A 19,020-nucleotide genomic window follows, 5' to 3' on the forward strand; every position below is an offset into this window, starting at 1 on the left:
ATAATTGTGCACCCACTAGTGTATGTATGTGTGTTAGTGTGTGTGTATGTGTGTGTGTGTGTGTGTGTGTGTGTGTGTGTGTGTGTGTGTGTGGCACGCGAGCGTGCGTGTGCTTGTGCAACGTTTTCTGAAACCGCATTGATGCCAAAACAACCTGCAGCTATCTACACAGTCAAACCTGCCATGTTATTTCATCCACTCCGGGAGTGAATCAAACGGAACCTCATTTGGTTCCATTTGTGCATTAACAGAGTTAAATAAACACTGATGACTTTTTCTTTTTTACTCTTTTGAATAATTCGAGCTCCCGTTCCCCCCACCAGTGTGTTCAGAAGATTCCCCCCAGTCTTAGTTAACCTCCCAGCGCAGGGAGTGTAGTGAAATCAACCACACTTTGCTCAGTGCTTCCCTACTTAACGGGTTGCAGGTCAAGGGAACTCCAAACAGTGGAGTGTTCCGGAGAGTGGAGGAGTGTGTCGTAATCCCGTCCATGCGGCTAGGGGTCTGCTCTCAGAATTAACTTCATGAATACGGCAACAGGCCTTCTGGCTAAAGAGTGGCTGGCAGACAGCCGTGTTGCCTGTTGCTTGTTGCTGCGGAGGGCAGGAGATCATTGATGCTTGTTGTCTGCCTTTCATGCTCTCTCTATCCTTCTCGTTCTCCACTGGCTGGAGAAAGTACTCAATCAATACCGCAATGTAGAGAGATACTATGTTATAAGTCTTCTTTTCCTTTCGGCTTTTCCACAGTGAATCATCTGCCTCCATCTCACCCTGTCCTCTGCCTCCTCTTCTCTCACACCATAACTTCATGTCCTCTTTAACTACATACATCTTCTCTTGGGTCTTCCTCTAGGCCTCCTGCCTGGCAGTTTCAACCTCAGCATCCTTCTACCGATATACTCACAATCCTTCCTCTGTACAAACCATCTCAGTCTCTGGCTTTATCTCCAAAACATATTCTGACTTTTTTTAGATGCCTTTTGTGAGTGAGACGGCGTTGGACAGAAATGGACACACATACATTACACACCCACAATCCTTTCTGTTAAAGTGACTGTAGGTCTTTGGGAGGACAGGGTTGTGTGAGGTCGGTCGCCATCACAAAGAGCTATGAACCGTTGTCACGGCGCTGCCTGCTCTGTGCACATCCTGCCACATAAACAACCTGGAGATATCTATGGCAAAACACACAGAGATGCACACACATACACTCAGACTCATGCACTCATGCACGCACGCACGCACGCACTCATGCACGCACGCACGCACGCACGCACAAACACGCGCGAGCACGCACGCACGCACATATGTTGTGCGCAATTACACGCGCTTCCCCAATCAACCACTTTTTGTCTAAAACCTGTCCCAAATGTGGGCTACGATACAGTATGTCAGGAGCTCTGTGCACATCCTGCCACATAAACAACCTGGAAATCTCTATGGCAAAACACACAGAGATGCACACACATACACTCAGACTCATGCACTCACGCACACACGCACGCACGCACGCACGCACGCACGCACGCACGCACACACACACACACACACACACACACACACACACACACACACACACACACACACACACACACACACACCACACACACACACACACACACACACACACACACACACACACACCTCCAAGTCCTTGCCAGTACCAGACTCCAAAGAAAAGCCTCATCATCATTATTTCCTCCACTTGGCAACTCAAGTGACTGTGTAGTGATTTGGATGTTTCAGAACACAAGCAGCTATCGAGCTGCAGCCCACTAAAACCTTCAAGGTTCTGCATGCCGTATATTCTCTGCATTTAGGCCTTTATGTTGGAGAGCTGTGTGTCTCGTAGCTGTAGAGCGTCAGTATACGCGAGCAGCCTCGCCGAGCCCATAGAATTTGCCTGTGCAGAGAGAGAGCTGCAACAAATGGGCTGAAAATGAATCACTTTGCAACGGGGCCAATTACACAGTAAAATCCAGAGGACAATCTGCACTTCCGAGACCTGTTGAGGGTCCATCTTTACATTCTCTCCGAGTTCAATGAACACTCTGGATTTGTGCCGCGTTGTAACCCTGACACTTCTTCTGACTGACGGAGCATGCGTGAATGTGTGCGTGGCGTGCACGTGTGTGCATTCATGCACATACAGTATCGTCTCTGGAAACCTCATACTGTCCATAACTGTTACTTTTCAGGATTCAAATTAAAAAGTTGCAAAAGTAGCAGATCTACAAGCCAGCTTTTGGATCTGCTACTTTTAATGCTTTTGTGTGACGCTATAGTATGATCCAGTAGGGCGTTAACTTTGGGAAAAAACACAAAAAGTTAAAATATGGAGATAGATAGGAGGTTTCTGCTCGACAGCAACGGTATAATGTTGTGTGTGCGTGCGTGCGTGCGCGTGTGACAGCGTCTCTATTTAATTGCTGAAGCGTCTGTGTGCTAGAGCGTTTCCCAGTCAGTGTACGGCTGAACACCCAGCCGTGCTCTAATGTATTCTCACACCGCTGACTCATTTGCTACGACTGACTGTCTCTCTGTGCTCAGGCGGGAGAAAGTTGACCCCACCGTGACCCCCACCACATGAGACGCATGACCCCTGAGCTCAACGACTTGCGCACCGAGCAAAATGTCCAACCTGGCAACAGTGTAAAGTAACTAAGTACTGTACTTGAGTACAATTTCCACATTTCTGTACTTTTACTTTTACTCCACTACAATTATTTGAAAACTTTAGTTACAACTAAACTATTGAAAATAGCCGGTCTACAAGCAATGACATAACAATGTGCCACATTTCAAAATATTTGTATACATTTTATACATTTGAAAACGTACACAACATAAGACATTCTGCATAATACTTTCTGAACTTTACGTACATTTTGATAAAAAAATACTTTTGTACTTTTATTCAAGTACATTTTCTATTCCGGACGTTTACGTAAGTAGCCTTGCCAAGCCATGAGGCCCATAGGGCAGAAGCCTATCTCCTGTTTCTGTAGTGTGAGGCAGCTTGATGTACAAGTACACCCCCTGGACATGACGCTAGTATGTCGCAGGTATTTTACCCCCAATCCAACACTTGATGCTGAGTGTCAAACAGGGAGGCACTGGGTCCCATTTTTAGAGTCTTTGGTATGACCCGGATGGGGATTGAACCCCGACATCCCAGTCTCAGGGCGGACACTCTAACCACAAGGCCACTGAGCTGGGACGATGTAACAGAGTATTTCTACATTGCAGTATTGATACTTTAACTTAAGTAAAACATATGACTACAGTACATCTTCCACCACTGCCTGTCAGCGAGTCAGCACAACGAAAAAAATAAAACGTAACTCCTTTGCAAATCCATTTGTGACTGCGAGACTACCCATTTGTACACTCAAGTTAAATTAACACAGGATTTACACAGACGATGAAATCCTCTTACGCATTATCACAATAATGGAACAATTAATCAACAGTTTGCTTCGGTCGTCTCTCCTAAGGGCAAAGACTTTGCAAGTGGTTTCTGTTTGTAGGGATTAGCCCGTCGGGTTTCACTGAGGGCCTGAGTCCTCCATATTCACAGCTGCTCATCTAGACGACACGGCCACGAGTCAAGTACATACTTGACTTTCCTTTACCGGGATGGACGGGCACAGAGGGACCGGGAGAGACAAGGGCAGACCGATAGGGACAGGGAGAGATAAGGAACGACAGAGGGAGACCGAAGGAGAGACACGGATGGAGGTAGCGGTACTCATCCAGGTGCTCACGGCATGGATTTAGCAGTGCTTGCAGTCTGCGGAGCAGCTATGCTAATGGTGACAGGATTTGTGGATGAGCGAGGGGTCTTATCGCGCCCGGCTCTCTGCCGGAGCTTTTATTTAAGCTCACCTGCCTCCTCACCACTACTCTAGAGACTATATATGCCTTTTACTGTAGGTGGCTGTCTCTGAGTCACTCGCTCCCTCCCAATCTCTCTTTCTCATCATTCTCATCGGTTCTCACACACTCAAGCATGCACACGTGCACAGCACGGTGCCGTACACACAAATACACATACACACAGATCAGAAAAACACTCTCTGCAACCACATGACTCATTCTTCACGCCCGGATCAGTTTCTAGCAGGAAAACCGCAAACTGCACTATTAGCCGACACCTATCAAGAAATATACAGTACATTCAGTACAGTAAGCCTCCTCTTTGGGATTCTCTCTCTCTCTCTCTCTCTCTCTCTCTCTCTCTTCCCACTCCCATCATGTCCTCTCTCTACACGACTGTCAGCCTAGATTGTCGTTATCGCCTGTTTGGCCGCGACATTCCGCTTACCTTTCCCCATTCACCAGAACTAGCTGAGGCTATAAATTGTAATGAGCTTTCTGTCAGACCGTTTCATGCTTCTGGTTATATTTTATAGCCAATCTACCGAACTGCACTAGTGGTAGCTGTCTGGTGGCAGGGTTTTATTATCAAGCCCTACTCTGTGCCTCCGTGCCTGTGTGTATGTGTGTGTGTGTGTGTGTGTGTGTGTGTGTGTGTGTGTGTGTGTGTGTGTGTGTGTGTGCGCGCGGCGCGGGTGTGTTTGTGTGTTTGGACCAGCTCACTGCAGACAAAAAGGCTGGAGCCACACGACATGGTTTGATATATTTACTAGCCGGCCTCAGTGGAGAGGTTAGACCCATGCAGCTAGGGGCCACGGCCCTGGTCATTTCCTGGACCAATATGAGGTCTCTTATTGGAAACCCCTTTAACTCAGGGAGATTCAGTGAGACTGCCGTCACGACAAATAACCAGCACCACATGTGCACGTGGAACTTCTCTCTGCTCCTAGCATGTTTGGAGCTACACTAATCCTCAGCCCACATGCGGACAGTAATTCGTTTGGCTACATGTTTTGCGTTATAGCCCAGTCTATTTTGAGTAGCCATGAATTATCCCCCCCTTATATAGAACATTTATCCCTTATTTTTCTGAACATCGCTCAAAGATCAAAAATGTATCCCAGGAGTGCAGCCCTGGCGAGGCTGAACCGAGACCTCCTGCCCACCCTGCCTACTGCCCATCTGTGGTCAGTACAGACAGTATACCAGCACTCCCTCCCACACAGAGAGCACCAGGCCAACCGCAGAGCACTGGGTGAGGGTCAGGGGTCTTCAATGTTTCTCAGGCCAAGGTCCCCTCAGGCAGGGGCACCACTATATACATCATTATGTAGTCTTTAAACTTGTGTTGGATATTAAATGTTTTTTGTTGAGAAAGCCTTCCATGCAACTGGATTAGAAGCTCTGCAGGCTATATCTTGCGCCACCCCTTAGTAATTTGCAATTTCTTACTATTTAAAAAAAACCTTTTAACCTACTTGGAACAATACAAGTTGGAAATGCACGCCCCACCCAGTTATTATGTCTCAAGGTTCAAGGTTCATGTCGCCGCAGTGCAGCACGGCCACATGGGCATAATATATGGGCATGTCTGTGTCCCTTTTATGCCCATATATGAAGTTCTTTGTCAGGCATGCCCAAAAATGGAGTATATGCTGACGTCAGAATGATGTCAGAACAGGCCAGCTCCAAATATGGACCCTGGGCAGGGGTTCCTGTCCAGAGCCCGGGCAGAGGCCTCTTTGGGGCGGTTCTGGACAACCGTGGGTCCGACCGACTCGACACCAGGCACTGCACTCCCTGTGGTGGGGTGGAACGCGTGTGTTGAATTTAATATATTTTATAGCCAATCTACCGAACTTTTACATTGCCCTGATTGTAATTAATTAATTTATTATTATTATTATTATTATTTACAGTGCTTCTTACTGTTTTTCTTGCCTTAGTAATTCTGTACGACAGTACTTTCCATACTAGTGTACCTGCAATTCTGTAACTCTTAACTGCTGTGGTGCCTCTGGGAGACTGAAATCCCCCTGCGGGATCAATAAAGGCACCTTTATCCATCTATTCTAGGGAGCTAATGTCCACAGCGCTGATATTCAGAGACATTTATCCATCTATTCTAGGGAGCTAATGTCCTCAGCGCTGATATTCAGAGACATTTATCCATCTATTCTACGGAGCTAATGTCCTCAGTGCTGATACTCAGAGACATTTATCCATCTATTCTAGGGAGCTAATGTCCTCAGCACTGATACTCAGAGACATTTATCCATCTATTCTAGGGAGCTACAGTATAGTGTCCTCAGCACTGATACTCAGAGACATTTATCCATCTATTCTAGGGAGCTACAGTATAGTGTCCTCAGCGCTGATACTCAGAGACATTTGCTCAAATCATGTATAACGTAGCATTGCTAGTACCTACAGTACACCATGCACTGTGATGATTCACTGGACGTTCGCACAGCTCCTTGCAGACTAGAGGGCCCAAGGCCAGCGGAGAATGTTGCCTGGCAACTAATGTAGTTCCACACATTAAGGACAGAAATGGTTGTACACTCAAGAAACAGGCTTGTGTGTATGTTCATATATATAAACACACACACACACACACACACACACACACACACACACACACACACACACACACACACACAGTGTGCGTGCGTGCGTGCGTGCGTGCATGCATGCGAGAGAGAGAGACAGAGAGAGAGAGAGAGAGAGAGAGCAGCGATCACATAGGAAATAGGTATAAGCCAGACAACAGACATATTCTATTTGTATTGATATGGTTGTGCCCAGTTCATTATTGCCTTGATTTATATTACCTGGCCCCAATGTAGAGTGTCCGATTGACTTGTAGGATTCTCTGAATGCGGAGGGGTTCCTGTCTCAGCCATGTTCGATGAGGTCGGCCCAGAAACACTGGGTGCCTTCTGACCACTGCCAGTGAGAGAGAGATAGAGAGAGAGAGACAGACAGACAGACGGACGAATACAAATGGGTGAGAGTTTCATCTTCCTTTCATCATGCAGACTAGAGAGGCAGTCAACCGGCTGAGATATGGATGGAGAGAACAGAGAGAACAGAGAGACATACAGAGAGAGAGTGGCATACAAAGTAGAATAAAACTAAATAGAATAAATAATATTCGGGACTCCTCTTTCCTTTCTTTCTCCTTCCGTCATTCCTCCATTCCCCCGCAACCTCTTCCCCACTTCTTCCCTGCTTTCACTGATTCTATCCTCCTCCGTAATGCCCCTTCTGCCTTCATCCCCCTGCTTCCATCTTCACTCTTCTCAATCCCCCCGTCTTTCCTTCCCCACTACCTCCTCTCTTTATCTGCCCACCCAGAGCAGCTTGCAGACTGCTCCGTCTCCCCCTATACCTGCCATGATCCAACGCAAAGTGAAGGCCTTTGAAGAGTCACGCTGTGTCCAGCCAAGCCTCGGTTTGCTTAAGAGCTCAGTGTCCTGGCAGAGCTGTGCACTCACAGCCTACCCTGCTGATATGTTGAGAAGGGTCCGTAATCAGCTGGGGATGCCATTGGTCAATATTATTGAGCTTGTGATCAATCGAGGTTCTGCTAGCTGCGCCGGAGCCTGCCAAGCTGATGTGCAGACTCAATGTCTGAGTGTCTGAGTGCGTGCGTGCGTGTGTGGTGTGCGTTGTGCGTGTACGTCTGCGTGTGTGTGAGTGTGTGTGTGTGTGTACAGCACATTGGCCTCTGTGTGTGGGAACATGGCCAATGTCAGAGCACTGACCCGAGCCAGGCTCATTCCTGGCCGTGACTCCTGGTGACCCCTGACCTTGGTCTGTCTGACCTCCGCATCCCACGCAAAGACCCCCAAGGCACCCTGACCCCATTCTAACACCCTCGGCATGACCTTCATATCTCAATTATTACACCCTGTAGCGGATTGCTAGAGAGACCCACACTGAGAGAAAGAGACAAATAAATAAACTGAGAAAGAGAAACAGAGAGAGAGAGAGAGTGAGACTGGGAAAGAGTGAGCGAAAGAAAGACAATCTAAGAAGGAGAGAGTATGAGGGAGGGAGTGATCATTTAGATATATACTGTAGTTTGGAGTGAGAGAAACATATAGAGGGGAGAGAGAGAGTACCTTCAGTGGGGATGAAGTTGAGCGGCCCTGGCTCTTCAGGGAACGAACAACTGGCCAAATGGAGCAACCAGCACAGCAGGAAGAAAGGGGGAGGGGCTCCGGTCGCCATGGCAACAGAACGCAGGCTCTGCAGAGATGAAAAAACAAACAAAAACAAAAAAGGGGAACAGAAAGGAGAGGAGAGAGTGAGCGCATTCAGTTAGATTAGGTCTAGAATGACAAGCAAATAAACAAACAAATAAACACGCCTGTGCACGCACACACACACACTCTCACACACACACACACACACACACACACACACACACACTCACACACACACACACACACACACACACACACACACACACACACACACACACACACACACACACACACACACACACACACACACACACACACACACACACAGGGGCTCTGTGGGTTATTCTTAGGTGTAGGTGGAAGAACGAGATGTTTGACATAGCAGTCTGTGTGCTGCTAAACCACAGGTATATTTTTCAGCGCGGAGGAGCAATGGTGGATGTGATGCTCCTGGAAAATACAAACGATACGCAAATGAAGTCAGAGGCCATTCAATCCATCTAGGAAATAACAGCAGCGTTTTGGAAAAAGCACAGGGAATTGCTATTGACTTCACCCATAAGAACTGACAGTGCACATGCCAGACAGATTGCTACGCTAAATGCTCGAGCTGTGATGGGTGTTTTTCGGAGTGTAACCAATCACCGAGCACTTCTTCTCAACTTCGCCTCACCAGTGATTATCCGTTGCTTCTCCCGCTAACAGCCAAGCGTGGAGGTATAATTTATATCCTCCAGAAATATGACAAACATAATTTATAAGCACTCGTCGTCAACCCTCTGCCTTTATTCCCCTTTGAATTAATAGTGAATGCAGTATAGGGTAATTTTCTTCAAAAAGCAAGTGGGGCATGTCCCTTCAATCTTTTCCACTGCAAACAGAAATTAATCACCGTAGCGGTGGTTTTGTAACCCGTGTGCAATTGCAACTTGTCATATTTGAATACCCAATGTTGGATTTCGTCATGCAAAATAAAAGAAGGCAGCAATTTCCTTGTGGTTACGGATGCACTGCATGGCACAATGCAAATGCCACACACTCCCATGCTCTGTCAGTATCCACTGAACACCACCGCATTTACACAGTCAAATTTAAAGCTGCACTATGTAACTTTCCTCTTCTACCCCGGATTTGAACCTGGTTTTCCTGCAAGTGCTGACATTTTTTTTCCATTGAGCTAATAGAGCCGGCCTGCTTGCTCAGGGGACGAATTGAATCTTGATCGTCAGGTCAAAGTTCGTGTTAGATCCTGTGTCTAGGTGAGACATGACCTTTGACCCCATAAATGTCCCAATAGAAGAACAGGGAGACAAAATACAACCAAGTTATATCATTTAATTTGAACTGGGGACCCCCCATCCAAGCACTTTTCATAATATGTATTTAGTTCCCAGACTTCCCACAGATAAATATTGTGAAAATAGCAGATCTACAAGCTCACACGCTTTGAGCTTGTAGATCAACCTTTTGAAAAATAACTAATTTCCACTAACAATGGCACACCCCTGAGTCATATCTCGAAAGTGACATTTAGAAGCCTTGAATCACTTCGGGTACAGTATATGCGAGCCATATTATTTGACAATTTTGCCAATGTTTGACCAGTTTTTTATAGTTGCCTATAGTTTGTTGATTTCTTTTGATGCAGTAATGGCATTAAAGGTATTAAAAAGGTCTCAAGAGTCCATAAATTGTCCCTTTACTGTCATCTGGGGCTGGGGACCCCCCCTAAATCACTTTACTGTCATCTGGGGCTGGGGACCCCCCAAAATCACATTACCGCCATCTGGGACTGGGGACCCCCCAAAATCACATTACTGTCATCTGGGGCTGGGGACCCCCCAAAATCACATTACCTCCATCTGGGGCTGGGGACCCCCCAAAATCACATTACCTCCATCTGGGGCTGGGGACCCCCCAAAATCACATTACCGCCATCTGGATCTGGGGCCCCCCAAAATCACATTACCATCATCTGGGTCTGGGGACCCCCCAAAATCACTTTACCATCATCTGGGTCTGGGGACCCCCCAAAATCACTTTACCATCATCTGGGTCTGGGGACCCCCCAAAATCACTTTACTGTCATCTGGGGCTGGGGACCCCCTAAATCATGGGGTGGTTCCGACCCACAGGTTAAGAACCACTGCTCTACCATACAAATTTGACAAAATGACATTTTATTCATTGGAAAGAGTTACATAGTGAGTCTTTAACTGGAGTGTGTTCCTCAGGCTCTGTTTGTGTCTCACACTATGCACATACATCTTTCTCTCTGTCTCTTGTTATATCCCATTCTCTCTCTCTCCCTGAAGTAAGTGCCGTTTCTACAGCTATTGTGAAGCCCCATCTGTTTAATGGAGCCATGATGGGCACACGGCCTTATCAGGACACATTATCTTTATGGGACATTTCTCAAATTCCCCCCCTCGTTGACGTCAGAGTAACTGCTTGACACCCAAACCGCACATTTACAGGAGGTGGCGAGGAGAGGGAAGAAAGGAGGTCAGGGGGCCGAGGAAGATGGAGCGAGAGATGAGAGAAGAATAATGAGATGAATGGTGGGGGAGCAGAGAGACAGAGAGAGAGAGAGAGAGAGAGAGAGAGAGACTGAGAAAGAAGATGAGAAGTCAAGAAGTCAGTATAACCAACCAGAGATTATATTGTTTCTGCTATTAATAATGTATGAATAAATGTCAGGCAGTAGGCATTCGATTAGCATAATTAGAAACCGAGGGCTATAGGATTTCATGGGACAGTGCCAGTGGAATAAGTAGATACAAAAGTGAAGAGAGCAGACTGTGTGTGTGTGTGTGTGTGTGTGTGTGTGTGTGTGTGTGTGTGTGGTTGCACACGCGCACATGCACATCTTAGTGTGTATATTATGCACTACTGTTTCCAAGCCAAAGTGTCCCTATAATGATGACAAATGGCTACATTGTAGACCATTCGGTGAACAAGGCTTGACGTATGGTGCCAGTATAATGTTATCACTGACAACAGTACAGTGTTATATACTGCCATTTGCTGTTTATCATAATGTGCGCACTAGAGGGTCTACACTTCTGTATCATAATGGCAATGAATGTCACTAATGTCATATTAAAGGTGACTTTAACTACTTTCATTGTATGCAGCCTAATACTGAGTAGCAGCGTTGCACATAATGTCTCTGATAAACATAATGTATGCACGGGAGAGATAAGCCTTTTCGCCCGGCATGTGTCCACCTAAGCATTTTGTCCCAGCTGAAAATTCAAGGCACTCTCCTAAAGATGCTTCCAAGCAGCCAGATTTGGAAATAGATGTTGAAAATATTAGGACATTTTTTTGTTATTAGTCAAACATCTTTGACTAATAAAGTATTCACTCAATCAATCAAAATACACCTGCAAAGTAGATGCTCAGCGCCACATCAAGCTGCTGTTTTCTTTCTTTTCTTTCTTTTTTTGCAGACGCTCCCATTGAAAGCATGTACTCAAGGGAAAGAAAACACCTTTGTGGACACAGCCCCTTCCATTACCATTACTCAGTAATGGTAATGGCAGGGGCTGTGTCCACAATACTCTATTCAGAGTGATGCCATTGAGGACACTACAGTGGACTAGACAGAAAAATGCTGTCAAATATCCATCCGTGATTAGATTATGTTTCGTATCGTTGTTGACAGAAACCTCTTATCTCCATATTTTACGTTTTATAGTTTTTTCGTGAATTAACGTCCTACTTGTTCATGCTACGGTGTCACACAAAAGCATCAAAAGTAGCAGATCTACAAGCTCTAAACACGTTTTTAGCTTATCTGCTACTTTTGCTATTTTTGAATTTGAATCAAATGGACAAAATGAGGTTTCCACCCGACAGAGACGATATTCACTGCATCTGCATTAATGTCCAATCAATGCCAAACTACCTTCAGTGTTGTTGATTACCAGAGCAGCAGTCATATCCGTGCTACGTCCACCCTGGCGATGTTTACACAGAACTGCTCATTTGTCAATTTCCACAGCGCCAGATTGATTTTATCATGAGTGTTTAGGCAGGTAATTTCCTAAGCAAAGTCATTAAGAGGTTATTTAGCTGGTGAAATCATCTCCATCATGTGTGGTGGGAGGGTTGGGGAGTAACCCCAACCAACTCGGTAAGCATATGGCCCTGTTGCTTTGTTCGAACGTCACTGTCATTAAATAAAACACTTTTTCCCTAGTTGGAAAACGGATCGCATTTGTTGTACAACACAACCTTTTCGACAGAGTCTAAATGGGCCTCTCGGTGGCAAATTGCCTCGGACGATCGATGACGTGGCGCGTCGTCTTAAGACACTAATTAAGATGTGGAGAGAAGAGAAGAGAAGGGCTGGGTGGTGATGAAAGGAGGATTGTGTGGAATTCTCGCCATGTTGAATCAACGACCGCCACAAAAAAGGGAATGACCCCGTCCTGCTGCAGGCTGTATGCTTAGCATGCAAATGGATAGTTTAATATGCTCTGAAATTCCTAATGTCTTTATCGCTCGTTATGGTTACTATGGCTCTCTCTCTCTCTCTCTCTCTCTCTCTCTCTCTCTCTATGAGCCCCCCCTTTCCAGTCTCTGTATCTTTTGCTTTCATCCTTTCTTTTTTGGTTTTTCTCACTCCTCCCCCTTCTCTCTCTCCCTCTCTGTCAGCCCTTCCTGTGTGATGTGTGATTGTGAAAGTGCTTCTTCTTACACACAAGTAAGATACTGTACTTGCACGCACGCACGCACGCACGCAGAAAGAAAAAACATTGGACTAGCGGTTGAAAGATTATGCATGTCCTAGATAAAGAGAAAAGATTGTAATGAAATAGAGCAGCTTTAATGGGGCCACTGTGCCGGACGGGCTATTTGGGATTAAATTATTAAACGAAGGATTTTGAAGTATTATGCAGAGGTATGAGTATTGGTAGAACGTCTATGGCACTCAAGCTACAGTAGCAATAGCCTTTCCTCTTCATGTTGGTGACCCTACTGTAAAAAGAACAAATCCCTACAGAGGAGGAATAAATGTCCAACTTTTCCACGCAAATCCCTTTTATCGTTGTTGGTGCAGAAATGGACTGTAATTCTTTTCCACAGTGAAAAGCAACAGTAACTTCCTCTCGACATGCATTTGTGCGTGTCGTGAGAGGTATAATACCGGACATGGAACACTGGCGCACGGCTCATTGAAATTCCGTGCCGCGATTAATGGTTGCACAGATTGTTACTTGATTACGTACGTTCTAGGCCTGCACTTGGTTTTTAAATATTTTCCTAAATCAATCTTGTGCCAGTGTTTACGTTTGTGGGCCGTGGTTGTGTAATGCCACTGCGTTCCGTGCAAGTGGTAAATGTTTGTACCTTTAGACAGGCCTGTGTGGAAAATGAGATCAACTCTTTTGTCTCGTTGAGCTACTCTCATCCATCAAATCTTAAGGAGGAGAATCAACAAGATCCTGGAGGGTTTGGTGCTCCACTGACCGCTAAGAGAGAGAGAGACACGTACAGTCTGCTCAAACTGTTAAAAAGTCTGAGGCTTCGCGGAGTGCCCCAGTGGGCGATTGATTAGTGCACAGACCATATGTTGCAATGTCTATCATTAGATTCCAGACGGAGCCATGAGTGCACTCTCGATACTCTAAAAACCAATAACCTGAGGCCGATTCTACTTAATGCCTTCTAAATCAGTAGTTCACACACACGTTTTTGTGCCAAGGACCCCCAAATTGATATATATATATTTGGCTGCGGACCCCCATCTTTGTGCCAGAAGAGAACATTTTTCAAATATTCTTTGAAACAGTTTTACTAACCTTTTGAAAAATAGCTAATTTCCACTAACAATGGCACACCCCTGAGTCATATCTCGAATCTGACATTTAGAAGCCTTGAATCACTTCGGGTACAGTATACGTGAGCCCATAACACAGCACCAGTCTATGGGAAAAGGGTATTTGAGAAGAGGGTTTTATGATTGCTCCATTTTCTTTATGTGGACTAAGAGACATGCGGTGGATCTCCCGGAGAGCAGCCCTAATTGTCATAATAAGAGAGAGAAGAAAAGCGAGCCCTGCTTTATGGGATGTGTGGAATCAATGGCGGGCGATGGTTCTGCGCAGATTGCTGTCGAGCAATAACGGGAGACACTGACTGCACCCGGCAGGAACGAGAGAGGAAATGAGAGAAAGATGATAAAACATTATATGAGCGGAATGGAGGATTTAATGCAGTGATGGAAAGGAATGATGGAATGAAAAAAATTATGTTATAGAGGAAAGAAAGAGAGCAAGGGGAGGATAGAAAAAAACCAAAAGAACAAGAATGCACTACGGGGATTGAAGGGAACCAGGGAGCCGGGGAGGTGGGAGAGAGACAACTGAAGCATTTAAACAGAGCGGGACAGAGTCACACTGGGTATGTGGAGAGTGAAGCCAAGGAATGTATGGAATGCTTCCAAAGAGTGAGAAAGAGAGAGAGAAAGCCAGAGAGAGCGGAAGAGGAGTGAGCCAAGAGTGGGAGACTGGCCACCTTAAATCTGTTTCACTGACCCATTTAGACTAGCCCTCAAGTCTTACACATGCAGTACATAGTGTACGTGCACGTGCGTCTCTCTCTCTCTCTTTCACGCACACGCACGCACGCACGCGCACACACACACACACACACACACACACACACACACACACACACACACACACACACACACACACACACACACACACACACACACACACACACACACACACACACACACACACACACACACACAGTCATACTGTATTACTGTATATCCATCCCCTGGATACTGTGTCTGCCAGTTAAAATCTAAGCCAAACCACGGTTTCTTCTCTCTCTCTGATGTAAAAAAGGTTGTAGGAATTCCCTTTTACTTCATGAGTGAAAGGGAAAAGGGAGTAATGATTTCGTTCTGTTGCTCGGGACCTCTTCTGACATGTCTGTTTACACGTCACTGTGCGATACCGACGCCTCGACAACATTCCAAACATCCACAGAGAGAGAAACGGGGCTTTCATAATCGCAACTGTGCCTTGGCAACACATGTCAAATGTCATGCCAATAAGGCCTATTGAATTTAATTTAATTTAACTGTGAGAGAGAGAGAGAGAGAGAGAGAGAGAGAGAGAGAGAGAGAGAGAGAGAGAGAGAGAGAGAGAGAGAGAGAGAGAGAGAGCGAGAGAGAGAGAGAGAGAGAGAGAGCGAGAGAGAGTGGGGGCAGAGAGGGTGGGTGTTGCAATGAGAGACCTTTTCACATGGGATACCGAATTTCCCATGCACTTAAAAACAGCACAGATTTATATACTGGGAATTAGATGTTCCATGGAAAGCACAGCAAACCCGGCTTCAACCCAATTAATCTTTTATTAAATCTGTGTAAGAAATGAACATCATCTCTCAGCCTCAGACATCGATTATCACTTTCGCACTGTGGGATGGCTCTGTGTCTAATGGATATATCATTTTCAGGGAACTTGAAGGTTATCAGCGGAATAAGATCATCTTGGGAGTATTTCTCACGGCGGCAAGTAGAGCTCCCATTACTGGCGAGATGTAGGTGAACTACAGAGCAGCATATGACAGCGCCGCAATGTAATACCTGTAACAGCTTATATGGTTGATGACTGGAGGATCATGGAAATGGAACATTACTGGAGCTCTCCCAAGACCTGTGTTGCTGTCATTAACCTCTGCAAAAGTCCTCAAAATTACAACAGACAAGATGCTGAGAGAGGATAAGAGGAGGAGTGAGAAGCCAATGGTTGTCTGACATGATATCTGGATGATTCCACAGGTTAATTATGAGTCTCCATTCCTGGGAGGAGACGCTGGGTTGACATGTTGAGAGAGAGACCGCCATAATCTCATATTCCACTCAGCTGCAAGGTCTCCTCATACTCCTACTCCTTACATCTCCAGCTCTGCATCCCTCCCTTCGGGAGCCACAGAGGTCATGTGAGAGAGGCACTGTGTCCAACATTTCTAGTGCAATACCTCTTTCAATACCACAGTGCACCGTGAAAAGTAGGCTAGAACCAATGGTCACTACAGCAAATCCTATATCATCATATCATCTACACTACAGTATATCATTAAAAAATGCTGACATTGATATGGCATTGTATGACAGTAATAATAACGTATTAACTGTGACGTATTAGCGTATTAACCACATGAACCCTAGCATCCCTATTCTGACTGGGATATGTTAATATAGGAACATTCGGCTAAAATGGCAGTTCTACTGTAGCCTACTAGCACACAATGCCAAGATATTTGGTGTACAGAGGGAAAAGTTTTATTTTTTTTACCACATGAACCCTATCATCCCTATTCTGCCTACCCTATCATAACATTCAGCACAAAATAATCATGCGAGCATGCGGTCTCTCTTAGACAAAGACATTTAACAGGATGGTAGTTTAGCCTTTGGGAATCCAGTCAACTAAGTATAGGGTTTAAGTGGTTAAGTGGTTAATTTCTCAGATGAGCTCACTATGTATACAGTACAGTATATAGTCCCCTACAGACAACCCCCCATATATGGAGTAGGGAGTAGTAAAGGAGTGAGTGATTTTGGACTCAGCCAGACAGAGAGGCACGTGGGAGGGAGGGAGAGAGGGAGAGAGGGAGGAACATGGAGCCACATCACAACAGCAAAGATATAGCCGTGACCCTTTGCCCCTATAACCAGTTCACAGCCATCATTAGCAGGCCAGGGTTCAGCGACAGGAGTCATAAATCACACGGCAACGAACCATGAATAACCGTGCTACACTGTTGTTAAAAAAAATAAAACACTACAAGAAGACAGACAGGGGTCTAGAACAGGGGAGAGTAACAACGACACACACAAGGCCATCTTCTCCAACGTGGTTATAAATAATAGAAACAAAAACCTGCCCTAATGGCACTGAGAGGGCTTTGCTGCGTGACAGAGGCCCCTCCTGATGTGATTATTCCCCTAAAATTCCCTCAAGGCTATGCATTATCTTGCATAAATACACAAGAGGGTAACCCTATAGCTCAACTTGTTCCCTGCAGACACCATTTGCCCTCGTCGCCCATGAATCAGGAGCAGCAGAGGAGGGATTTATTGTAATGACCACAAAAAAGTGACTTTTGTTTTCTGGACGGAGAGAGAAAGAGGGAATAGAGAAGAAGGGGCTAACAGGGTTTGCAAGAAGGCGGTTTGAGCTGTCGAGCCAAGTTGTTTCTTCAATTGGTTTCTGAGCAGAGAGGTGGCTGTCAGGAGGAGAGAGGGATAGAGGGAAGAGGGGGTGGTGGACGAGGGTCTGTATACTATACATTGTTGAGGGGCGCTAACCTCTCCAACGTTTGGCTTTCGGAATTACGTCATATGGCAGCCAAGTCTATGGACTTTTAATGTTTATTTAGAGCACTAAACGTGACGTCATGTGGCAGCCAAGTCTATGGACTTTGTTTACAGCACTTTAAACAAACATTACCAGGTGGTCCTCACGTCAAGTCAGTATGCGAATGGTGTTTTCTTGCTCTTCCTTGCTCTGTCTTCGTCACACAGAAGCATGCCTCCAACATCAAGATGCACACAATAACACACTTGACTATATATGTCGTAGTACGATTGGATAACCAGTCAAATTGACTTAATTGAGCCACGAGAAGGCACCGCCAAGCGAGCTTAGGCGAGCGAGTCACCGTGCCGAGTGCTGCGAAGTCACCTTCAGTCGACTCAGTGCCGTCGGAGTTACGTACCGATAGGGACAGAAACGTACGTGACAGGTGAACCCGAAGAAAATGAGCACTCCTTATGTGTGTGTGTGTGTGTGTGTGTGTGTGTCTGTGTGTGTGTGTGTGTGTGTGTGTGTGTGTGTTAATAACAGTACAACGCTGTTGGCAACGTAGCTGTAAGAACCACTTATGCATGCAGAATTGTTCGCCCCATGGGGAAGGGGGGAGGTGGTCCAATAATGGTTGTTGTAAAAAACAAAAAACAAAGCTGTTTCCCGGTCCTCTGAGATGGCATGAATAATTTCCCGAGGAAATCACCTTGGCGAGTGTCCTGCTGTGTAAACAGTCCTGCTGTGAACAGTATCTAAAAGAAATGGTCTCAGTCCAGACTCCAGACAGATACACAGAGCACGGCAGCAACATTGAACTGTTGTGATAAAAGAAGGTTAGCCAATGGATTACAACCATCCTAAGGACTAATAACTGTACCAAGTATAGACCACTACACCTACTGCTTATGTAAACAGAGCTGCTATACCTTTAAACACATCTGAGGCTTTTTTGTATACTATTTAAATAGTCTAAAGAGAAAACGCTGCCATTTGTCCCAAAGTGACTGCAAAAGATTGCTGCTACTCGTTTCCAAAAAGCTTTATACCCTGTATAATGACACAATGTGAGATAGCTCTGTTTACGCAATGCTGTATGCCCTCCAACTGTATATACTTTCCCCATTTTTAACTGTATTTATTATACTTTGACACACTTGCTTTGGCAATGTAAACATATTTTATCATGCAAATAAAACTCCTTTGAATTGAATTGTAAGTTCTCTCTCTCACACACGCACACACACAGTAGTATAATAGCATCCTTAAGACATTGGCACTTTAGCACCTTGGTAAGGAATGTCTCTTCCAGGCTGTGGTCCTGGATACGGTGTCTGGTCTGCTAGTTAAAATCAAATGCCATGGCTTGTCCTTTCTTCTCTCTTTCTTTCACTCTCTCTCTCTCTCTCTCTGTCCGACCTAATGTAAAAATATTGAAGGAATTGCCTTTTAGTCAGGCAAAACAAAGACACAGTTGTATTCTTTATGCTCAGGACTTAGACACAAGGTCTGTCTACACGCCACCATGAAGGTCCTGAAGCCTCAACCACATTCCACAGTCGTCCACACTCAGAGAGAGAGAGAGAG

General features: G+C 45.5%; 1 protein-coding gene across 3 annotated transcripts in view; it reads right to left on the reverse strand.

The window, feature by feature from the left end:
- Positions 1-19,020, reverse strand: part of sema6bb (sema domain, transmembrane domain (TM), and cytoplasmic domain, (semaphorin) 6Bb) — a 176,738-nt gene that overhangs the window by 98,833 nt on the left and 58,885 nt on the right. For all 3 annotated transcript variants that reach the window (XM_080770842.1, XM_080770841.1, XM_080770843.1), the window contains 2 exons: positions 8,012-8,138; positions 6,716-6,830 (listed from right to left, as the gene is read on the reverse strand). In XM_080770842.1, coding sequence (XP_080626968.1) covers positions 6,716-6,830; positions 8,012-8,120 — 224 coding nt within the window. In that variant the 5' untranslated portion in view covers positions 8,121-8,138. The remainder of the gene's footprint in view (positions 1-6,715; positions 6,831-8,011; positions 8,139-19,020) is intronic.

This window comes from Protomyctophum bolini, assembly GCF_963924005.1.
Source record: "Protomyctophum bolini genome assembly, chromosome: 8".
Lineage (NCBI taxonomy): Eukaryota > Metazoa > Chordata > Actinopteri > Myctophiformes > Myctophidae > Protomyctophum > Protomyctophum bolini.